Here is a 25,944-nt window from a genome sequence, read left to right as displayed (position 1 = left end):
CCAAAGTAAGGTCTCTCTGTTCTATACAAAGAACAGAATAGGACAGAAGTCACAGACGAGCATCAAGGGTTCTCAGTTAATACAACTGCCCCATTCAACCAGAAGCTTTATCTTTCAAATACTGAGAAAATTATTCCGTATCTGGTTTATTACCCATTACCCTTTCAACTGAAATACTAGAAATTCTTCCTTACATATGCAGATATACCACAGCTATATAGAAAAAGATTAATATACTTTCAGGGTAATAATGCATGCAAAAAAACCTTTTCAGAAAAAAAAAAAACCACCACACCTACACAAAAACAAACAAAAAAAATCAAACAAAAAAAGCCCCCCAACTCCTCCCATCCCCTAAAAATGCAAGAACAGCACTTAAGTCTATCATCAAAATTGTTAATTCTGATCAGAGGAGTGGTCATGGTCCTAAGTCTGTAGGTGTTCAAGAAGCGTTTGGACAACGCTCTTAGATATATGATTTAATTTTTGGGTTGTCCTCTGTGGAGTCTGGAGTTGGACTTGATGATCCTCGTGGGTCCCTTCCAACTCAGGATATTCTATCATTCTATGATTCTAAGCTTCAACATAATGGAAGATATTTCCAAAACTGAGAAGTGCATCATTTTCAACAAAAATATTATTGTACAACCATGCAATCAGACCTCTAAATTAAAACATGCTAACCTACTAATCTGAAAACAGCTTTCAAAATAAAAGCGAAGTGAAACAGTTTGTAAAGTGCTACTCCATCTACTCCATCAATAGTATTTCAAGCTTTATATTAACTTAAGGAGGTTTTCCAAGTACAGCATTTCAAAGTTACTTGCAAGCCACTACTACATAAAAACCAAAAATATATCCACTACATATCAACTAAACTCATTTTTGGATTTTAACATAATGCCTGCACACATATCATGCAACTCTCTCCTACTTTATACACCTTAACTTCAAAAATCAGGTAGTCAGATTTCTGCTTGACTGGTGTTTGACCATTCCCCTTACAGATTTCTAACTGCTTATTATAGTTTGACAGCCTTAGGTTGTGCCAAATAGTCAGGAGGGGGGATGGGGGGTGGGGGTGTGTGTGGAAATCGCACAACAGTCTGTTTACAAGATCATCACTGCTTGAGGTTTGTGCAACATTATGTCAAGTTCCTTACATAAGAGAGAATTCCAGAACGAAAACTAGGTGAAAACCATGTATTGAAAAATTGCGTTGTAAAAACCCAAGAATTTTGCTAATTTCAAATGATCAGTAATTCGTAAGTGTTTTTGTACAATACTACCTAATAAGCATTCATATTTAAAAGACCCTTCTCTCTCTCTCTCCAGATGAGGTAACCTTTGATTTAAAGGCACATAACATCCATCTCTTGAAAATGAAAGCATTTATTCAAAAATTCTAGTGGTTTTTTTTATTATGATACTTTTAATATTTTCCACAATATATAAATCAACATCAAATTCATTTCCCAAATTAATCTTTCATTAAAATTTTGAATGGTTTGCTTACTCTATTTCCAATAAGCTTGCAGTTACCTTGGACTTATTTTGTGTTCAATTTGACTGGGTGTCTTGGAATCAAAAGGGTATTCATTGACTGACTATCATTTTTTTCTAATATTTATCCTTGAATATACTGTTACTTTGTGTTAGCAAGTAAAGACATAACTCAAGAGACAAATGCAACCCTGTCACTGTCTGTTACAAGGCCTTCAGAAACAAGACATTTTTCTGCCTTCAGCAGCTTTCAGACATGGTCCGATTTCAGAACAACAACCAAAAAGGAAAACACTGAAGATTTCCAGTAAATTAATTCAGTGAACAACAGCAAGTTGTGACCAAAAAAAGTTTAAATATGTTAAAAGTTACCAGAGTCAGCATGTGCAAAGCAAGATCTAAGAAACATGAAGTCAACGTATGAAGACAAATAACCAGTGTACCATCCAACACACAGTTTAATACAAATGTAAAGGGAAACAGTCAAAAAAAGAAGGATGCACATATAAGTTATTTATCAGCCCTACAGCTAATAAAGCCATGATAGGACAAAAGTTGTTGTACAAAGCTATGTTTCAGGTAGCTTTCTCCTTCCATATAAGCAAGTAAGCAAATAAACCCAAGAGGACTGATATGTTTGAAGCATTTTGCACAAATATACTACACTGTGTAGTTCCCAACCGGGGGATTACAGACCTGTATTACAGATACTCCAGTCTTTTTTTTTCCTGATGCATTATCAAACATTATTTTACATATACTGGTATATACCATTGCCATCATGAAAAGACTTCAATTCTTTGTACACAATGGTACATTTCTAAGAATTCAACTGGAGGGTCTCACATGAGTGAATGTAGGATGAGTAACTCACAGATCCCATCTTCAGATTATGGCTGTCCTTCACTGCACCCAGACATGACTACCACACTGGGAGAACAGCTATGTGATTTATCCACAAGGTTTTAAACTGAGAACAAGAATGGTAGCAGCAAGTTTTCTTCAAATGTTTTTGTACCATCCCAGGCTATCAGAACAGTTAATTTTTCCCCCCAGTGTGTGCAAAACACACGCAGAAATCAAGCAGAGTTCAAACACAAAACAGGTTAATTCAACTCAAGCCCAAAGCCTGAAGCCTCAACCTAATGCTAAAGCTGAATACCACAAGCTGGTTTTATTTAGTTTATACATGACTGTATGAGTAATTTGCTTATGTAAAGCCAAAGCATGTCTATTTCCACATCCAATTGTTTCCCAATGAAAACAGCAACACAGTTGCTGCAGCCTAGAGTCTCAATTTTGTCATCACCTTCCAGCAAGCAAGGTTATACTGATATCGTGAAATAAATTCACACAGCCATAATCAGAGAGGATTAATCAGCGCTGCATATGTGCAGAATGCCAGTATTTGGCCATCGCCTATTGATATGCTCTGTGCTGGAGTTTACAGGCCACAGTGGTCCCTCTGAGTATTTCCTTCCAAAAGATTAAGATAAAGAAACATCACAGCATGGCTTTTAATAGTAACAGTTCTCTCTATTTCCAAAAGAAAAAAGTAACATACTGAATGAATACTAGCACAGAACAAAGAATGCAATCAGCTCTGACGAAGGTCACAAACATGTAATTTCAAAACTTTTTTCTGGTGTTTTTAAAGGCCTGTTTTGTATATTAACTTCGGAGTTGGCACTAGAGGTAATGTTACTGTCTTCAACAGTGTTGTTTCTCTTGAAAGAAGATAAACAATTCCAACAGTACGACCACAGAACTTGGCAGCTGCATCCTACATAACTGATCTCGAATTCGCATTGATGTCAGTGTTATTTTTACTTCTCTATTAAAACTTTCAACCTAGGTTGCTAATTGCTTATAATTTTGTCATAGATAAAGTTATATACGTATTTTATTATACCATTAATTTTTACTATACTGCAGGGCAAGAAGGATGTCTAAAGGGCTTGCAAGTAACTGAAGAAACAGCGATTTTTGGTGATATAGTCCTAAATAAAACTGACTATATACAAGGTTTAAAAGAAAAAAAGCTGCAAACCAAAATACTCAACACAGAAGAACGTTTTAATAGTCCTTGTGCACACAACAGCAATCAATGCTAATACTGGTTTCCTCTGGAGTAAGAGCACGCTGATGTTCTTCCTGGAGGAAGACTGCCAAATGTCATAATTGTTCCCAGATTACAACACTGGCTGCGGCTAGCCTCCTTCTCTAAGGATTATCGATCCAGAGAAGCCAAGGAGATGGAAATAGAGCTCAGCTTCCTTCTTACTCCCACCTCTAAATATCTTTGACTAGGCCAAGGGAATGGTTTTCTGGGGAAAACGTTACCATTTGCAACAAACTATTGTTAAGAAAACATTTGAGAAGCTAGTCATTTTGACTGTGCATATCAATGACCTGGAGGAGATAACATATACAAACCTTACCTGAACATTTACCCTTAGGGAAGAGTTAAAAAAGGAATGTGGAAAGGAACAGTTTTGCACACAACTGAGGAATACTTACGTTAATTAAAACAAACTGTTTCTTCTGAGATGAGTGTAGGAATATCCCATTTTTTGAAGCCCTGGACTGCTTGAGTAATTCCTTTGCTTACCTCTCAGATGCATTTTGCCAAAAAAAAATTAAAAAAATTAAAATTGTTGATGTCACTGAAGTCTTTTAGAAAAAGAAGGTGAAGTGTTCCTTACTACTAGTTCAATGGTCAGTTATTCTGTGCAGCCATTGCCCGAGTATGGCTGTCAGTAGCACACACGTGACAGGGACCTGCACACAGACACTTCTTCATAAGTGCATACAGCCATAATCACTATTCCACTTTTACGGACAAAAACAAAGTAGGAGGATCTCTCCCCCTCACACAAAAGAGATCAATAATTACACATACAAATCAAGAACCACAGGGAGACAAAAAGAACAGTTTAAAGCTATTTTGTGAAGGGATCAACAGCAAAAGACAACAGCTGTCTGCCAAGGACAAGGTACTGTACCTTTTCAATGTCTGACAGAGATGATAGAGAATGGTTCTGCAGAACCTCCGGCGCTGTGAACGCTCGCAGGTCTTGTTGGGAGACATTTGCATCGGTAAATGATACACTGCCAGATGGAAGCAACAGGAGAGACCATGGAGAAATGATGAATCCCAGAGCAGTAGGATCAGCTGTATTTGAAAAGAAAAAAAAAACAACCCTGAAATCAAAGCAACGTTGTTTGATGCCCTTGCTTGATGTTATTTTATTTGCTCAAAGATAGGTTTAATATCAGCCTACATATTATTAATGGAATAGATTCATACTTCCTTTTCCACCTGTGGTGCTTCATAACCACGACCACCACCTCAATTTTAATCACACTAAGGAGTAATACTTATCTTTCTTGACTATTCTTTGCTATTATTCATACCAGCAAGCTCAGGAAGAGCTGCTAAAACACTCACAACTTCTCCTGTCCTCAGGTTATTTCATTTATGTTACAGTCAACATAAAATGATCACATATATAATTCCTACAATAAGAATGTATTTAACTGCTATACTGATACAGGACTGCTGCAGCAGTAATGATCTGAAGAGAGAAGACAAAGTTAGTAGAGAGAGGAAATACTCCTTGTTAGAGTAGCTTATAGAACTGGACAAAACAGAAAAGTTTTGTGGCACAGAAGTCCTTTTTAGCCTAAAGAAAACAAAATATTTCAAAAGAGAAAAAGAAAAGAATAATTCTAGGCAGCAGTGGAAGTGGGCAAAGAATAAACCTGAAACCTTAGTAAGATCGCCCATTCAAACCCTGTGAATAATACTTGAAAATAGCAAAACAAGCACTGAAATCAGAGAACCAAAAGTGACAAAGAAAACTTCCTACACCATGAATATGCAACTTGCCAGCTAGGCTTTTGATGTCTGATAATACTGCTGTCAAACTTCTGGCCACAGACCTACTAAAAAAAAAAAAGGGGGGGGGGGGGGGGGAGAGAAACAGGCCGCATGCACGGGGGAAGGTGTTAAACCCCAAAATCTACCTTGAAAGTAAAACTTAACTAAGGCAGGAAAAAGACAGACCATTTCCTTGAGTCAAAATATTTTTTCCTACACCTCATACAGTAAATCAGCTCAGTTTCACTGAAGGAGGCATAAGCTTTTATCTAAGTAAAAATAAAAGTTAACTGTTATTTTTTTCATAGGCAAAGAGGCAGTTGGTCTGTTTTCTGCTACATGATATATCAAAGATCCGACGAAACACACATTTGAAGGATAAATCTGTCTTTTCCCTCTACGTAGTAAGCAACAGCAGCAGAATAATAATTTCCTCCTTCAGCTCCACCACTAATAACATTTTCCACTCTCCTATCAGCTCAGGATGTTCCTACACTGCTGGTTCCTAGCCTGTTCAATTATCTTGTAATCTAGAATATTTCTAATCTCCTAGGAAATGTATTAGATTACTGCTTGCAGGTATCAGATGTAAAAGGATCTACCAAGTAAGTCCTTTAATTTCTTCAACTCCCCTTCCTCCAAAAGAAGCTAAGAAATTGCTTTTAGACTTTCCACATTCTGTGATACCAAAGAGAAACTATATTAATAACTTGGCAGTACAATTATCCAGAAAAACGTTCCCAATGTCCAGATCCTGAAGCTCAGAAAGTTTCCCCTCCTACCAATGTGTGCAAGAGATATTCAGTAGAGAACCCAATAATTCATTTTTTAGTCTAACATACACATTTTTCTGAACATACCTTAAATCGCTATGGAGAATTTTGGTTTAAAAAGGAAAAGAGACCATTGAGGACAACAAACATTCTAGAAATGGAAAGATCCTACAGAGTCTACTTCAAGTATTTATTTCAAGTTGTTTGATCACCTGAGAACCAAAGGATTTTGTTACAGTTTTTCTAATGGATTTTAAAATGCCAGTGTGTTTTGCTGAAAGCCAGTATGACAAGCTTAGGATTCACAGTGTAGAACTGTTTTCTCCCTGCTCTGCTTTTTATGACATACAAGAGAGGCTCAGTCTTCTTGCCTCAGGGGAGTGTATTTCATTGCTCCAGCTTCCTCCCCTGGATCCAAAAGTAGTAAGTAATTGATGGATGGTATCTCTGATCATGTAGGCTAAACCAATTTAAGCTCTCACACAGAACTGCAGAGTTCCCCATGGAAACCAGAGGTGTCACATAAAAAAAAAAAAGCAGCTCCAAAACACCCTAAAAAATACCAAGTACAAAACCATTCATGATGATCTCTCTCTCATACACAGAAGACAAGATCTCAGTGGGGTTTCCTATCCCATTTCATTAAGTAAAATCGCAAGGGACAAAGCAATATGTTACTTGAACCTACCAATGTCAATATAAGCTAAACTAAATAAAACATATGGCTCAACTAACAAGCTATACAAGTATCTTTCTGTTGCTAGACCTCCTCCAGTATGACTTCAAATACTTCCAAATAATGAATTTATCAAGATGTTATTAAAAAAAAAAAATAAAGTCCAACCAACAACCAAAGAATTGCATTTGCTGAGCTACTTGAACAACATTGTATAAATTTGGACAAGAGAAGAAATTCTAAATTTCGTGCAGACATTAATTACCAATCCTTACACTGCAGTACACATTTTCCCTCTTCCCCACAGCAATCCAATCTACCCCTAGCTACAAAAAGATTTAAGCCTGGAATCACTCTCTTTAATGGCCATGACAAAATACCTGCTTGATACAGTAGTAAAAATAATCAATCATGTCCAAGATCATGGTTTCACCGCAGTATGTAGCAAGACATTTGGCATGAAGCAAATGACATTACCTCTACAGACACCTTCTCTTAGCATGACCAACTTCAAAACAAGAGTTTAGAAATATCTCCTATTGTGAAAAACCCATCAAATACGTACATTTAAAAATAAGAGGAGCTGAAGAAAACTCCCCCATCAAGAACTTTAAACACCATGTATGGCGAAAGTAATGGAAATTTACTTCAACCAACTGAATTTAATAAAATTTTAATTCAGAATGAAAATAACATTATCTGTTCCTCTCAGCCCCAAGAGATGACATTTTGCACTATACCTCTAACCCCACTTCCTCTGAAACAAATCAGAACAACTGCTGTTCACTGTTGTGGCAATAAGTTCAGACGTTTTGTTTAGCAACAAAAGAAACGTAAAGATGGAAAGACTCTTCCTATTATACGTACATAAGAAAATATTACATTATATAGCAAAGCATTTTAGTTGGCCATCAACTTCCGAAAATAACCCTGCAGGTAACTACTGGATTTTTTTACTAGTTCTGTGTGTATACACCACTGATATAAAAAAATAAACATTTTAAAATATTATAAGATTTCTGCTTAAAAGCCCCAACTCAGGAACCTTAAGTAACGTGGAGGCTTATCCTTAACTTAACATTTTGAATGACAAAGGCTTTAAATACGTATGAACTCTTCATATTCTGAAACATACTACAGAAACAAGAGTTAATGAGATGGAAACACAATTTAGTTTTAAGAACAATTAAAAAAACCCAACACATTTAGCCTGAAGTCTTCCCAATATTAATTTAAACAAACTTTGGAGCATGCATTTGTCCCCTACAGATGTAGAGGCTGTATTTATTGATCCACGTAAAATACTTCTGTCCACACTCAACAATCTTCATGATATGAAGCAATGTACAATGAATGTGATTAATTGTAAGTTTAGAAAAAGGCCTGATTTTGCCAACCTTGTTTTGTTGACTTTTTCTTAGCTTCCTCCTTTAGTAGCTTAACTAATATAGCAGATCATACGGCCTACATCACAACTTTGGGAATCTAATCCACCATTACAAAGGATGAGAATAAAATAACTCATTCTCCATTTCCTTCCTTAAGGCATGCATCGCAAACCAAAATAACCTTCTCAAAGCTCCTACTATGCAGATTTAACCTAAGAAAAATATTTTTAAGTAACTCTACTCTTACCCTTTACATGTTTGTACCATGGGGAAAAAAAATGTAACAAAGATGCAATGCATCAAATAGCCAGGGACCATAGGAAAACAACAGAAACTAGTTTCCAGTCATAGTATTCATGTCATCTTCTGTTTAGGCTTTCAGAAGAATTTACAAGAGCAGTAAGGGAAACATACTCCCCAAAATACAGGGAAAAATGAAACAAACAAACAAAGAGATTCCAACCCCTCTTTCTAAAAGCACTGGAATTCAGGACACGGGTCCTGGTCAGTTTTCTATCCAGTAGGCTTTCAACTGTGCTAGAGCTGCCAGCCTTCTGAGTTAACTCCAGAACTATGCAACGTGGTAACAAAACACTTGTGAGAGCACAGTTTATCAAGCAGTGCCAAGACACAGATAAATAGTGTGGTCTTACTTAAAGTGAGAGAGTGAACTGGTTTTAAATACAATAAAAACTGAAATAATCTTCAGCTACACAGCATCTGCCAAACAAATGAAAGACTTTTAAAACAGTCCTTTACACGGCTTGACAGGATACAAGTAGCCAAAGATGAAAAAAACCCACCACATTATAAGAGATAGGAAGTTCAGGTAGAAATTTAAGCTGGATTTATTTTACAATATTGATGGCAGGTAATTTTGAATTCCCAAACTACATACACAATTAAAGCTCCTTCAGTTTTGGTTTTTCCTAATTCTCTCTTAGGCCACAGCCACTAGCAAAAATGGTCAGAAGTGATGTACATTTCAGCTCTTTCAGGACACACAAGAAATACCTTAAAAAAGCACAGAACAACCCAAAAACATACACAAGGTTTTCAACACTTGTCTCATCTTTCTCTTTCTTTGCTCTATAGCCCTCACTGAGACAAGTAAGATTTCTCCTAGCACAAAGGAACCTGAACATTTTTACACTTAGGCCAGGTTGGAGGCAGGCAGACCACCAATGCATCTCTAGACAGGCCAGGATTATGCCAGCGCAAGGGACCACTTACGCTGTAAGTCCTATATTCCTTTGAGCTGGTGCAGCATGCCTGGCGTGCAGGGGAAGCAGCACTGCAGCGCTGCTTCTCCCTCTCCCTTGGGCACAAAGGGATGGGACTGAGCAGAGAGCTCTGATGCGATACTGAACCACTTGGAAACCAGCAGCACAGGGAGAAACACTGAGAGGCTAACTGAAATTTACTCTTTCCTGAGAATACTGGAGCAAGAAACAGGGTGAACAATTAGTTTCTGAGATCACCCATGTTGTCCCCGAGATGCTCGCCGGTCAGCATAACACCACACTACACTTTATTGTTACCCTGACCACATCCAGCAGAGAGTTCTGGAAAAACCACAAGTAGTAACCGAGCCTCACTTTGGAGGGAGTGGGGGGTGGTGCGGTGGTGGAAATCACCAAAAACCACAAAAGCCTGATCTCTTTCCTTCTCAGCAACCAAAAGATCAAATGTTACCCGAAAGAGTGAGTGTGTGTGTGTGGAAATCATTCCTCAACAGTTACTGGTAAAGGGAAAAAACAATCATTTAACACCTGCCAGCAAGGAGTGGCTGGAAAATGAGGGTTCCCCCCCCCCCCCCCCCTCCTATTGCGTTCTCCCTCTTGTCAACCAAAACAATCCATTTCCCCCTCCATCCCAACTAGGTCTATGACTACTTGGGACCCACCACTAGTTCCCATCAACACATTTCACACTTTGCCTTCCTTCTTTTCATTACACTTACCCAAGCTAAGCAGATGCAATAGTATGACTGTTGACAAGATTTACAATTGTCCAAAATGTGTCCAAAAACACAACTGTCCTTCTTCACATCCACTTTCAGATGGTATCACTTTTCTTTACATAAATCATTTCCCATATACAAATTTGCAACAGTCAATTTGTAAAGTCTCTCTTTCTTTGCTCGACCTGCCTTTCTAGTATCAGACTTGTTTTTTCCCCTCCTCTCCCCCCTTCCTTTAAACATGTCTTTAAACATAGGGTCCAACTATTTTCAGAATCTACAATACACGCTTTAGCATAGGAGGGGCCTAAGTAACATATGAAGTCTTTCCCACTTTCAAGTTTTGATAAATCTTTTCCAGTTAAACCTACCAAATTACAGGGATGCCTGGTTTATAATTCTCAGCAGCAGAGAGCACAGCATGCTCCTTACACTTATATGCTCACATTTGAGATACTTCACTTCAAAGACCTGTTCCTTTGACCTCATGGAGTACTGAGTACAAGATACAGCATGTCTGAAACAGCTGATACACCCTCTCAACAACAAAATAGTTATTGCAGATAATTAAACAGATGTAAGAGAAGGGCAGGTCTGGTATCGGCCTTTTCAAATCTCCAGATTAATCTCAACGTCACTAGTACAACTGATGTCAGATCTGCAACTGAGTACTAGATTGTCTTTCTCCTCCATTTAACAGCTTATAATATGCTGACAAGACAGCTACCAGTGTTGATCTTCTAAATCAGTGATCAGCAACTGGGCATTTCAATCTAATCTTTCATTGCTTATAATGACTGAAATTAATCTGTAAAGTATTTTTAAAAAGTTCAACACCTGTTAGAATTGTAAATACAAATAGGCATAAAAATATACGCATTTCTGTATCAGCCACTGAATTAGACATGGTGCGATATGTGATTAACCATGTAAGACATGGATTTTCATTCTGTGCTTCTTTTATTCAGAGCTTTGATGGATGAGAAGATAAGATTCACTAAAAGACATACAGAACTTTTATAAATCAAGAAGTCATCAAATCTGTAACAGAAGCTTGTTTGGGGCATTTTTCACTAATTTCCTGAAACTAGTTTAAGTAACAAATTAATTGAAGAACACGTTCTCAGTTGATGGGAGTAATAGCAAGCATTCTCAACTTCAAACAGACTACCAAAACTCTACCAGGATTACATAAATAAATAAATGGTTACTTGGGCTGGTAATTCCTTTGTGTGTGTGTGGTTGCTGGGCTGGTGCGGGGAGGTTGCCAACGGATGGCAATTTAACAGTTGATGATTTCCATGGCCTTTTTATCCCCCTCATGTCAAAACAGTTGGACCATAGACTGTTGAACAATGTGCCTTGTTTTATTTTTTTAAAGAAACTTAATATAGAAAACACTCATCAAAGCTTAGATTTGTTTGTCCCCAGAACAACATGTTCAGGGACTCCAGAGCTATACAAGGAGGAAGAAAAGAGCATCTCTGAGACTGGTCAGAGCTAGGCATGCTGTGAACTTGCAGAAGCTAAAGCTTGCCTCATTGCCCTCTGCCCAGGAGCGATTGGTCAGTTCTGAAAAATTTTGGAAACTCACCCTCTGCCATAGAATAGCTCTTCCATGCTGTACACTAGGTCTGAAATTTGACCAAGGAAAACAGGATCTCTCTAGGATCCCCCATTTGCTACAAGTCCTCCACAAATAAAGAACAAAATTGAGTCAGATAAGCCTACAGGAACCTCTGCATTCTCTGTTCCTGCATCTCTGCAATGCATCTTTACAAGCCAGCACAGAAACTGATATTCAAGACGACCAAAAAAGGTTTCTAGATTGTTTCCTTAGTGAAGCCAAATCCTCATTAAAGACTGTCTGGTTATCCTAATCTTGCTGGGAGGAATTAGATTGCTTTTGTCAACCTTAGCCACATAGTAAAGCTCTTTCATTTGGTTGTCTCTTGAAGTGCATTTTACCACAGCACTATATCCCAGGTTAATTAATAGCATGCAACTGAAAACAGTTTGCTGAACTAGCAGAAAAACAACTCAATAAAACAGCTTTATCTTCAAGAAGAGACAGATTCTTCTGGCACTGATTTTATCTGAATTTGTGTTTTGGTCTTCACTGATAGGAAGTAAGACCAGAAGCTTCTGCCACCTTAGCCAGTCTTGGCTGGCAAACATTCCCCTACCTTAAAAGCACATACCAGAAGTCCTGGGGCAGATTTCCATTTTGTGTTCTCATCTTTCAGTACTTGTCCCTCTGAAGGAGGGCTGACTGTGTTCTCATTCTCAATGCTTGCATGCAGCCTTCATAGCAATTACAATAACTCTTTTCTGCACTACGCTTAGGCCAAGAAAGGGTGAGCTCTTATTTTCAGTGGAAACTTCCTTCTTGAAAATAATCTAGACCTAGGATAATGTCTTAAGTGGTTTCACTACCATATACTCATGCTACTGTGATCTTTCAGGTGGATTTCAAGATGGAGCTCAATGTGTTGATTCCTGTAAAGTGTACAAGAGTAAACCTCTAATGATTCAAGATCTCCCTCTAGTCAAGATCTCACTTGGTCTCAACAACCTGCCCTCTTAAAAAAAAAAAAAAAAAATCATTCTTCTGATTCTCTCTGAGAGACAACAAAGAGAGAAAGAAAGAGGAAAGAAAATGCCAGCTTTCCCTTTCTTGCAATACAAGAAGCAGAGGGACAGGACAGTCGGTCAAATTGCAACAATAAACTCAGCATTCCTAATAGGGAATTACCACTCACGGGCTGTGAGCTCTCTGGTAAAGTGGAAAAGGGAAATTTGTATGGGATATCAAAACTACCCATAATTTGCAAACCAAAGAATATTTTGGAGAAGTTGATAAAATTTCATGTTTAGAATGCTAAGTCAAGCTTGATCAGAAATCAAACGCCGTATGGCAGTTTCTGCCCACATCTGCCTTCTTTGGAGTCTTTGTGAACCTTCTTTGGAGTCTTTGTGAAGTATCCAACAACTTTCAGAGGTTGTGCAATGTACAAGACAGACCTAGTGTCTGACTTGACAGATTGTCTAAACCAAATCTTAAAAAAAAAAACCCCAAACCAAAAACAAATTAAATGTTGAATCTTGATGAAATTGTAAGCCAAACACATGCAAAAAATACAGTAGATTTTGCCCTCGATAATGAAGATGTGCCCCCTGCATAGCAATGTGGCAAAACAATGACTATTTTCAAAGTGTGAGCTTTTGATTTTTCCTGAATAAAACTGAATAAGCTTAGATATGCATGCTTAGGTATAAGGAGATGATCCCCATAAATTTGCTGAAACACTAAGATGCATCGTGGAAACATATACTCTATCTGAGGCCAGGTTAAAGATGTCACGAAAGTTCAATATTTGAGTTAAGCTTTTATTGCTATGAAAAGCAAAAAAGGGGGGAAGGGGCTTAAGGATTTGCAGATTTTTGAATAAAAGAAAGGAAAACATAAGGAAGAGGAAGGACCTAGTTCTAAAACATATAATTATTAGCAGTATTGCAGATGCTCAACTTAGAGCCTACGAAGTTGAGGGGATGGGGGAGAAGAGATACTTACTTCTGCTCCTTTAAAGTACAAAAAGCCACCACATTCCTCTCAGTTGCTATATATATCTTGCTAATTGCATTCTGGGGAATGATACCTAGCCCTCTGGTCAAGTTTTCAGTCGCCCACCTTTGCCTCACTTGAGGCTAAATCTCTTCAGAGCAGACTGGTTATGACTGCACTGTACTGTACCCATTTCTATGTCCCCTTCAGGATCAAAGTGCTCCAATCATCTCAGGCTTATTTATCATTTTTTCTACGTTTCTATCTCATTTCAATGAGTCTAAAATAACGCAAAGACTCTGTGATAGCTTCCTACCAAAATGAAGTTGTCACCACACGAAAATGAATGTGCCACAGGTCCTGACAGAACATGAAGTGATGGTTGAAAACATCCTTCGGGCTGGGGTGCAGCTAGGCACTTTACCCAAAGATAACCTAGGAGCAAGTTATTATTTGGGTTTAGAGCCTAGGACGAGCAAGGGAGTTTACTTATATGACACGTAAACATAATCAAGATGTTTCAAGTTCTGTATATAGGAGTCTTTAAAAATGCTTACCTTTTCTGAATAGTTCTTGAAGGCTCTCTGCACTTTGATTCAAAATAGCCCATATTTCCTCTTCTTGCAATGGCCCCCCCCGAACCTCAAGAGCCTCTGCCAGTGAGACATGCATGTTACCTGGGAAATGAGACAGACTGATGTAAGAATACGTAAGAGTTATTTTCTCCTTGCATGTAGTACTCAAGTAGTAATAACCCATGTTCGACTCTGTCACAAAAAATCTCTAACATTAATAGAACCCATCAAATACAAATACTACAAAACGTTCACCATGAAGATAAAGAACTTTGAGCAGCTGCTATTATGAAGAAGAAAAACTTGGGTTAAGACAACAATGATCCATATTAATATTGTAGGCTACTAAATCAATAAACTCAACAAGCTGGCATTAGTCCATATGCTATGGGGAAGAGTTTGCTCTGTTTAAAAAAAAATAATGACAGAATGATTAGTAGTTACAGGTTTATTAACGTAAATCAGCTATTAACATTATTTTAAGTCAGTCAAGCTGCTGTTAGGAAAGGAAGCTCTTCTTCCAATATATTTTCACAGGGTTGTCTATATTATCTCATGACCAAATAATAAGAAGCACTGCCTGCAAACATGCAAGCAAGCAAGCTAGATGTGAAACTGATAGCTAGCTGTGGAACTGATAGTTACCTCCTTTGTTCAGCTTCTTCATACATTTAAGAAAACAAAGTAAAACCATTAGCAGTGCTTATGTATTACAGCCCCAGAAAACAAATAAAGACTTCCATCTCCAGCTAAAAGAGGTCAGGCCTTAGTATTTTTTTCAAAGAGTTAAACCATTTTCACCATACCACAATATGATATTCAGTTGTCCAAAACCAAAACCATTTTGAAAACTGAAGAACACATCCCTAAATATTCTGGCAAAGTCAAAGCTTCATCATTTTGGTAAGCTCAGGTGCAAGTCAGTCATGTGTCTGCTTAATTACTTCAGCTTTCTATGGACACTAAATGTTCTCAGATTGAGCACTCATGCCAATTTACATTTCTGATTGAGATGCAGCTGCAGTTGCTTCTCTCTCTGCTTCTCTCCAAAGCCCAAAGAATAAAATCTTGAGGCAGTGAGCTGCAGTAAGAGCCTAAGGTATATCATCAATCATCAGTGATGACTTTGTTACATCTCAAAGGCTCCAAAGTTGCTGCTGGAAATGGAAAAGACAGTTCCACAAGCAATGCATGTTGAGATGAGTAACTGATATCAACAGCTTTAAATGACCCAACAGTACTGCTGGAGGTTCCTCCCCCTCCCTTCCAATCAACTAGCTGGAGCCTCCATGGTTTTTTACTTCCAGATAACCAGGCTCATACCCATATAATGGCAATATAAAAGGCTGAATATCCTGTGGTTTCTAGCCGAAAACATGGGCTTTGATGATACTTGCTGAAGTACTACCCAGAGCCTTTTCAGCTAGAATTCTATACTATGCTATTGAAAAATTAAATATTTTCAAAAATTAAATATTGTTGGCTGCATTTCATCACAGGCAGCTTATTTTTCCTTACTTCACAGCTTGCCAGTTTTTAGTATTCAATTACTCTGCATATTTACTAAGCCAGATGTATTTTCAACAATTAATGTTCAAAAGTCATCATCAAAAGATAATGGAAGGGAAAACAGATCCAGACCACATTTAAAAGAAAGACGAAATCTGAATCCTTGAAGAGAAAAATAAATACACCATTCAAAATGGAAAGCTAGGGACCAATACAGACTTGTAATGAATGGATGGAAAGCCAGAGATAAAACATGTTTCTAGTCAGTATGAGATTCACATACACCTGGCACAGAGTGTCTGGTCTATCATCTGTACCAGGGAATTTTGTGATTTCATGGCACTGTCTCAAATTTCAGTATGCACATCTAGAATCAAACTGGATTATTCAAAGATTTCATCTTCTCCTAGGGACTAAAAATATACGATCTGCAAATGAAAACTTTTTGTGCTAAATATTCTAAAGGAAGTATGCTGAGCATAACACCACCAACAAAAATCACCCAAAAAAATCCTTTTCTGCCACTCTCCTTTTCCCCATCCTGCAAAATCCTGATTCCTTTCCGCTGTGATTAAATAATAGTGTGGACTGTTCTGTAGCAGATATAAGCTGATTCCCTATTTAACATCACTACAGAGACCATAAGCATGTCTGCTCAAACTCCCAAACAGTAAAAGAATCCTACAGAAAACAATTTCTTGATCACAGTAAGAAGTGTATGAATATCCACCCGGCCACACAGGCCTCAGCTGTAGCAGTGCAAGCGACAAGATCTGCTTGTGTATTACAGATAGCAGTAGTTTGACAAATAAAAACAAACATCACAACACACCAAACCCAAAACATTTCAAATTGGTTTTGAAAGCCCAAGCAGAATACAACAAAACATCAGTCATTACAAACACAGCCACACGCAAAATGGCATGAGTTGGGATTTGAGTGGGACTCTCATTGAAGCATATCTGTTTCAGTAAATTTTTGGTAACTTTGTTTTGGTAACTTTTCCTGAAACTTTTCTTCCTCAAAACTATCTTGAAGCCGCAGTGCTTGTCTGTCACAGCAAAGAGCAGGCCCACACATTTGGTTATGAAGATTAAAGAAGCTTCCACGAAATGGTTCTCTGTCACTGAGGAACTGACTGAAGCAAGTTGGGGTGAAGTGTTTGTGAGCAAATGCATGGCCAGAGTTCTCCATCTGTACAGTCCACCTGTTAGCAGCCAGGCACCATTACTTTAACACGATGAAGCTGACAGTGAAAGTGCCTGGCTCAGAACATATTTCTTCCCCACCAGTTTGTTTGTGACAGACATTTTTCACAAGGAGGAAGGAGAAATTTGTAGGAATTATAGTGTTTGCAACACACAATTCTTCCGAATTTGCTGTCTCCTCATGTTCTGGGAGCCTTCAATAGTGTCTGGTCCTTTGTGAATACAGAAGCTGAAGTGCTAAGTGCTCAATAAATACGAAAACTTTTGGTTTTGTGTAATGCCTGAACATTTTGATAAATTGCAACATAATGACAGTATCAAGTAATTTACGTTAGAGAAGAACATATAAAAGTTTTTGTAGAATACAGTTTCAAAACTATACGGACTGCCTATCTTCGCATCTTAGCCCTCTAATTGCAGTTACATCCGTGGCTATATAGTTGTATGATGTTCATTTTCCAAGTAAATGAATTGCCATTTAAAACATGTATTTAAACTCCTATGGCCAAGAACTCGGAGAAAGGAAGCTGGGTGATAGCAATAGGGGACAACAGACTAAGAACAACAACCTCTTAAAATGCAGGAAAGAGAAGGCAGAGTAAAGATGAGTTATCTCCGTTAAGGGTAAACTTTCAGCTGATTTCAGTTGAGCAAAGAGGGGCTAATCCAAGGAGAGAGGGTGAGTAGATCTCAGGAAAGCTGAATAGTATTGGCCTAAAGTGACAGAATGCAAAACTGCAAGTAAAATGAAGACTTTTCTCTTGTACTAACAGTACAAACTAGTCTGCTCCAAACTTCCAAAGATGCTCCTGGCAGTCCCTGTGTTTTTCAGGTTATCAAGTTGACTACCAAAGAAATATAGATGCACTGGCAGAGTTCTCAATGGACTCTTAGTTAGGTTCCTGTCAGGCCACTTTCTTGCAATGAGTCCACTCCCTGTCTCCTCTTCATTTAAGGTAAGCGAGATCTGTTGTGCTAGCATCCTGTGCCCTGTTCCTTTCACTCCTTGTAATAAAAATGGACAGATTAAGGAACATTGAAAGGTGCACACTCTATAGAGTTCACTTCCTTTTTCCTTGGGACAGCATTATGGTGGCATCTTAATATGAAGCCACACTGACACTTAGCTGGAGATGGGATCCGGAGGCTTACAAAGCTAAGCGCATCCTGTTTCTGCACCTTGCTTCACAAGGTGAGAAGTCCAGGTGCAGTCATGATCAGGAGGCACGTCAAAGGGCTAGGTGGTATGAACTCAGCATGAACTATGAAGGCGTGGATTCCCCATACACCCAAAAACCACACAAGATCATAGCCACAGAACATCCAAAAAGGGACATTTACACAGCAGAGAGCACAGCACAATGTAGGAAGACAGTGGACAAATTAAAATAGTTAACACTAGAGAAGCATAGACATGAACATTACTTTCAGGTTGCTTGCTCTGGGACAGAATTTACTCCTAGACCATACAGGAGTACAATTTCCACAGGAAAGCAGTTGCATCATGTGGAGGCAGCTTTTTTGCTCCAGGACAAGAGAGTAAATTCAGGTGTAAATCATTTGTATCAACAAGCCCTGAGTGCAATTTCTCACCCTCCACACCATTCAGCCCTAAGCCATACAGGCAGCACAGTTCCAAGAAAGAATGCTGCTTAAGCCAAAGGCCTCTCCCATATCTCAAATACTTCCTTTAAAAAGCCTGTTTACCTCATGAGGACCAACTGCCAGCTCCTCCCTCTAAGGCAGACAGCTTATACACTCCCCGATGAGTGGGATGGGTAGTTCTGTCTCTTCCCTGTAAAGCAAGCTCAGTAACCTCCTTGCCCCTACAGTCTACAGTCCCAATAACCCGTGTTAAAAGCACACCACCTATGGAACATCCAGGCAGTGCCAACATGGTGCATGAGGCAGCCTGACACTTTCTCAGTCCAAGGTAAGAGGGAAAGCACAACAGGAGGAGCCTCTCACACCGAGCAATACTGTCAAAATGACTATTTGCAAGATACTTATTTTTTTTTCCTACAACTTGCAAAGTTTTCAAAACACTTTGCTTTTTAGTTATTTATGTATGCAGCACAGAAGTCAAATGCTCAAAATTCTCATTTCCCTCAACCACAAACTTTTTTCCTTATACATTTTAAATTTGAAATTGAAGGTTTCCAACAGCAACCAAGAATTAGGAAAAGTTTAATGGCCTATTCTTTCCAGATTTTATTGAACTCTTGCCAGCTGAACTATTAACAAGCTATTGCTATAACTGTATTTAATATCAGTAATATATATAACTGTACAATATCAGTAATTTTGTCAAAAAGTTCCTAAAAACAGACTGAAAGTCAAAAGGCTAAACTGCTTCAACTTAACCGTTGCTTGACAATTGTGTTTTGGTTTTAGTAACACATATCCCTTGTTTTTTTCCTTACCTTCTGCATCAGCATTTTTCCCCATGTTGTAAGTTCAGAACCAAAACTTTAAGTCAAAAGCTGTGCTTCAACAACATCAGCTAAGATGCCTGCAGTACCTCATACTTATTTGATATCTCATCAGACGTGAGAGGTATCACTACCAATAAACATGGAGAGCAGCTGCTCTAGTCACACACTCTGTAGGTTTTTTCAGATGTGCTAGAAGCAGTGAAAAAAAATCTAGAATACAAAAACATTGTTAGAGTTTCTAGATAATCACATAAAATACTCTGGTATTCGTTTTTATCCTTTGACAAAATTTAAAACAGAGAAAAGAGGTAGCAAGAAGGCTCTATATACATCCAAAATATTTTCTGTGGTGAAAAAACCCACCGTATTTCTCCCATATAAAACACTGCTAGCTGACTTTCTCTGTCCTGAATATGAGCATTATTGCCCCTTTGCTCTACAGGTATACTTAGGCAAAAAGTGGCAATTTCCAAGGAGCGCTTTTCTCTTAGTGGATAAGCAAAGAGCCCTTTCTTGGCCTCTCCTCTGTAGGTAAAAATGCCTGAAAGCAGAATCACGTTTAACAAGACAATTCTGTCCAAAAGAACCTCTTAAAATTCACTTTTCTAAAGCCATGATTAGCTGCCTAAAAATAAAACACTGACACTTTTATTCAGCAATCACTGAGTGTGAAGTGCTTTCTAAAAGCACTCAACATGCACAAATCCCAGTGAAACCAAACTGGAGCTATACCTGAACAGTTTTGAAAGTCTGGCCTCTCCCATTTCAGAACCTAAGCATCTGGAGTCACTACCATGCCCTGTAATTTCAGAATGCTGGCATCTATCCTATTTATTTACATCGACCCACATCTTACACCCCTGAAGACGACCTGGAATGCATCTATCAATTAGTTTATCCCCAATAATACCGTTGCTGAAAATGTGCTTAAGTGCAGAACCCTGGAGCCAAGTTAGAAAGCTTGTGCTTCAGTAGTCTTTGAAACCTTATTTTCAAATACGCACATACTTAGATGTGTGCACATAAAATGTGGTTTCCTGTAGCTGCAGGACCAATATGCATAGACTGTCCACAAAATAAGGCATTATTTGCAAATATTCAAGTCAAGCATGCAATCAAGGTAAATATACAAGCTAATCATGTCAACTGTGTTTAAAGAATTATTATTTTTTTTAATCCTGCTCTCAAGTTAATTACTGCACATTATTCTCGTTTATTATCTTGAAGGATAAGGAAACAAACCCTTGTGCCATGACCACTTTTTTCACTTCTCCTATAGATAAGAGGGGACAAAAATCCCCACAAGATGCAAATCCTGTCTCCCCCCTCTTTTTTTAAGTCTCTAAATAGCTGCCAGAAATTGTGTGAATCTTAAGTTATTGCAAACCAACACACTTCCGTGGTGCTTTTCATTCAATCAGCTACCTGATAATAATATTATCTTAGCATAAGCACTATTCCTTCCTCCTTCATTTTGGAGAGGTCAGCAGAGATTAGTATTACCACCCAAGAACTTCCTCCCCCTAGTTGTGGAAGAGATTAGCTTCTTCCACTCACGTTTTTCCTTCCACGTTCTCCTCTTTTTCTCTCCTGTAGGCAGACAGGATGAAATATCAGCAAAACAGTCCCATGCTCCTGGGCCAATCCTCAAACTATATCAAGAAAATTTCTTTAAAATTGATTCTCCTCTTCCAACTAATAGCTTGCTGCTTGAGCTCAAATGTCCCAAGTAAAGGAACAGAAACTAGCTCAAATTTGTGATAAAACACAAAGAACATGAGGACACTCCCAGAAGTATGAGCACTGTTGGCCTTTTATTTGAGCATACAGTGATGCTCTCACACTCACTGTAACAGATGAGATGTTAGCATTTCTCCTTCCAAAGCCTTAAATCAGTCTTGTATTCCCATGTCTGGAAGACAGAAGAATGTGACATATTGAGAATCTTGGCTCGCACCTCCAGGGCAAGCAGTGTTTATTTTACTCGAGAAGTGCTTGCTTGCTTTCCTGGAAGGTGGAAAGAAATCAGCTTTTGGCATTGGACTGAACTCACAGTGGAAGACGAGCAAGGGTTATTGCTGACTCCCTCCCTTGCTTTTCTGTCTATCACCAGAACCAGATAAACTTGTTTATCTAAGGCTTCATGTAAGACAAACTAGTAAATCCAGTCCAAAATGTATATAATAATCATGAAAGTCATGTTTTCTAGGCAACTGTAGAATGTTCTTTTATACATCAGGGTAGCTGATGTTTCACATCTGATATTAAAATTGTATTCAGAAGAGTATATAATTATCACTACAAAGTAAGCTTAATCCACATAAATCGGGCCATGACTCTTGTATCCCTCTTAGTTTAATTGTCAGTGTAAGATCCTTGGGCAACTCCCTTATTCTGCTGTTGATCTGCTCCACCTCGGAGAGGCATGTCTCCTTGGTGCGTTTCTCATACTTGTAACTTTCATTTTAATTGCTAAGTAGGAACAGAGGACCTGTGACTAAGACAAGCTTTATAAATGGAAAAGCATAAATTTCAGGACTGCAAAACAGCTTGGCAATAGTAACACTTTTCAAATAGCAGATCAACCAATAGTACCATTATTCACACGTAACAGATGAAACTCTTCTAATGACATGAAATAATCACAAGCAAAACACATCTTACTATTGACAACATAACTTCATGATGTCATGATGTGCTGTCTATCATATAACTTCACTTAAGACAGACAAATTCCAGACTGTGCAGCAGTCTTGATGAAGATGCCTTCCTTGGTGTCCTTCCATACTGCTTTTTTTCAGTGCACAGTGACAGTAATGCTCTTCATGAAGTACACTGGGGTACACAACTGTTGCTAGGTCTATGTGGGTGACATACAATTGTCGCCATGGCAAGGACAGCCTACACTGAGAGAAACTACGGATGGCACCTCCAGCTTTAGTCCAGCAGTTATTCCATTGTTGCATGCAAGAGCTACGCATTCCTCACATACTATACAAAGGTCATGACTGAAGTCTGTCCTTATTCACTTGCAGCTCTTAGCACAGCTGTAGAGGGAATGAAAGTTATTGCCAGAGGAGAAGAAATAGTAGCACACACATGATTTAAATATCATGGAGTCACTAGGAAGCATTATTCTAAGTCAATAAATACTACTTCCTGCCATCTGTGGCATTTTAAAGGTATCTGCAAGTAAGACAATGAGGCTCTGATGAGCAAGTCAAGTAGTGACAATTGTACAGAGTAACTGCTTTCTCATATCACTACGAAGATGATTTTCTTTATAATCAGTCCCCAATGTTTGAGAAGAATAATGATCAAATATGTAACACCAAGACATAAATTGCCACAGACTAGAATCTCAGTGAGTCTACAAGTAAGTTTCACTGATTTAACAGGTACAGATTAAGCAAGTATTGCTCAACAGATAACTTCCCTAATGGATAAACTTACTCTAGAGTGGGTTTTTAAAAGCTTAGCTTAAGGTCTCTCCTGTGGTAATGAAGTGATATGAATTTTACTACATTAGATAAATTCTCTAGTACTGAAAGTTCAGATTCTGTTAGATATTAATCCTTCCAGTCTCAGTAACAGAGAATGGTACCTTGCTTTATAAATGCCTCTTCTCAGTACGACAGCCCCTTGCAGCAATGTAAAAACCAGCATAAATGAAGGCAGCACAACTGGGTCAGCAACAAACTAAGCACAATATGCCAAGAGAGTAAGAGTCCTCAAATTTCTTAGATGCGGCATTAGAAAGTCAACTTCAGGAAGCTTTACATCTTTTTTTTTTTTTACTCAGAAAATTGCTGACTTTCAGGTAAGTGTAGAAATATCATGATGCAAATGTGCTAAAATATTGGGAAAAAATGATTTTTAATACCCACCAACCTTAGTAATAAAGTAAATCACTGTTAAAGTCAACATACTCTTAACAAGTATAAAGACTGACCCCACCATACGTTATTTCAAAACCAGATTTTAATCCTATATATTCACATCCAATCCTTCAACGAATGGCTTTTGCTGTTGTTATGGTGGGTGAACTGTGGGTTCACTCTGGTTTTTAGATTTCTTCCCCCTGTGGGAGAAGGGTTGATGTGAGCAAAAAATCTTTGTCAGCCTCATATGTTTGACTACCAGACGTTTTAGAAAAAGAAATTAGTTGAAGAGATACTTTACTATGGCACCAAAACAGTTTCTCCATAGTTAGAACAATCTAATGTATGGTACTGATGTAAGAAATGTACTGGTTTCAGAAACAATTCTGTTGTGGTTTTAGTTTGAAAGCAGCACCCTTGCATACTCACGACAAGAAAGGGATCTGCTAGCAGGGAGCCACAATAAACCTACTATCCAGAGGACAGTTCATACTAACAGCTACTGCATATGTCCTGCCTGGGAAGGAAACAATATCCAACAACAGAAGAAAAACTGGCAGAGTAACATAACAAGTTTGAAAATGACATCTATCTGCATCTGATTCCTCCAGCACTGCTTTACCTTAGGCGTATACAGGCAAAGAAGCTGCACTACTACAACACAAGGATTTTTTTGTTTAAGTACACATTTAGCTCAATATGAGAGCAAACAAACTCCCATGTAGATCACCCCACCTACCAATATTTCTACTAAACTGCATTTGTATGTATTTTTTTTGCTATGAAAATGAAAAAAAAAAACCCAAACCCACCAATTTAAAAGTTACCACCTAGCAAATGTTCTCTTCAGCTAATCAGTTGCTACACATAGTCTAATGGCTTTCTTACCCAATGCCCTAAGTTGATTTACATCCTCACTCGCATTTTTTTCTGCTTATGACTTTGGATGAAAACAGCTGATAAGAGTCCAAACAATTACTGATGGAGATGGACCATCTCCCAAATAACAACACTCTCCTCAGCCATGACCCCGAATGATGTTTTAGTTCCTGGTAACTGTCAGGAACAATTCTGAAGCAGCCCTACAGCTGGGGGAAGAAGTGATCACATTCTCAAACTTTAGGATGCCTGAGGGCGCTATCCATCTGGAGGGTCTATCTTGCACCATTTCTTCAGCCTTTGATGCTCAAGACAGTAATATTCCCAACTCCTTGGAAATTTAGACTTCTTGAAGTGACTGCATATGCTCTACAACACAGGCAACACCACAGAATCCCAGGACTTGTAGCGCGGGGGGAGGGGGGGGAAGAGTGCTGCCTGCCCAGACAGTTACGATTTTTTGGTTCATTTCTGGAAGAAAAAAAAAAAAAGAAGGGAGATATGGCATAAGGAACAGAACGTTATGAGGTCTGCAGCTAGATGACACCATGGATATCTTATCTGTGAACTCACCTGTCTGGGAGTAAAGCTATTACTCACACAAGTGATGACTAATTCTTATTGTGAAAGTCTGAATTTCTACCCTGAAAAACAGACAAGACGTAACACAGGCCTACATTTCAGCTGTCAAGAACCATATACACAAGAAGAGCTGTGTCTTTAGGACCAAGGCATAAGCTGAGAGATCCTTGCTCTACATATCTGTAAGTTGAAGAAAACACTAATTCAAGCACAGTGGCAAATATAAAGTCTTATTCAAAGAACACTGCATTTTCTTCATTCTTCTGTAGCACAAAAAAAAAAGTAATTTTGCTTTCAGACAGACCGCCTTTCTCTACTCAGACATGGTAGTACAAGGCATGAGATTTACCCTTTTTATATGCCCAAAAATACAATTTAAAAAGTCTATGATATATTGTCCTCCTGTTAGGTGTGAAAATCTATACAAAGATTTATGCTAAAGAAATTTTAAGCAGGGGGAATCAGTGACTAACTTTATAAAGCAACTTCATACATTTCCAAGTGAGAACCAACTTCAAGTGAACTACCTCTTCAAAACAGAGATATCTGATGATACCCCATTCTCATACTGAGACCCAATCAGGAAACGTGTATGCTCTGAGGGAATAGCAGAGATGTGAACAGGCAGCTGGCTGGATTTGACTTGTCCATGGAACAACTGTTCCTACACAGAGCAATTAGAAAGACAACAATTATAAGATGGTGCCTTATAACATTCTCCTCAAATGAGGGCAGACTGATTCTCAGGAAGTGAGAAGCACTGGCAAGTGAGATTACATACCTGGCTCTCTGAACTTTATGTCAGCCTTCAGGAAGGATGTGCTTTTTATAGTGCACACCCATGTGAGAAAGAGAGTGTGTGTCCCCACACATATATATGTGCATATACAAATGCATGTATTATGTTACCATCTATCTATATAAAATGTATATGTGCATTTGTCTGCACATATATACTTCATGTATACCAAACAATTCACTTTTGTTTTAAGTTTCTGCTGCAGGACAGGAGAAAAACCCTGAAGGACAACTGGAGTTGTAAAGGGGCACGAACATTGATCTATTTCGAGAAGTCAACATCAACTACCTGAAAGCCTTGTAGAGGGTCTCTAAAGCCTATTAAA

General features: G+C 38.4%; 1 protein-coding gene across 8 annotated transcripts in view; it reads right to left on the bottom strand.

Moving 5' to 3' along the window:
* PTPN13 (protein tyrosine phosphatase non-receptor type 13) overlaps nucleotides 1-25,944 on the bottom strand; it is a 126,207-nt gene that overhangs the window by 84,530 nt on the left and 15,733 nt on the right. For 7 of the 8 annotated variants that reach the window (XM_076337030.1, XM_076337033.1, XM_076337034.1 and 4 more), the window contains 2 exons: nucleotides 14,309-14,428; nucleotides 4,509-4,678 (listed from right to left, as the gene is read on the bottom strand). In XM_076337030.1, the coding sequence (XP_076193145.1) occupies nucleotides 4,509-4,678; nucleotides 14,309-14,423 (285 nt within the window). In that variant the 5' untranslated portion in view covers nucleotides 14,424-14,428. Of the gene's footprint in view, nucleotides 1-4,508; nucleotides 4,679-14,308; nucleotides 14,429-21,326; nucleotides 21,391-25,944 lie in introns of all 8 variants that reach the window. The other variant, XM_076337031.1, reaches the window with a different exon arrangement.

The sequence above is a fragment of the Aptenodytes patagonicus genome, chromosome 4 (genome assembly GCF_965638725.1).
Source record: "Aptenodytes patagonicus chromosome 4, bAptPat1.pri.cur, whole genome shotgun sequence".
Lineage (NCBI taxonomy): Eukaryota > Metazoa > Chordata > Aves > Sphenisciformes > Spheniscidae > Aptenodytes > Aptenodytes patagonicus.
Note: the sequence above shows the minus strand (reverse complement) of the source record. Positions and strands in the feature narration are given on the sequence as shown.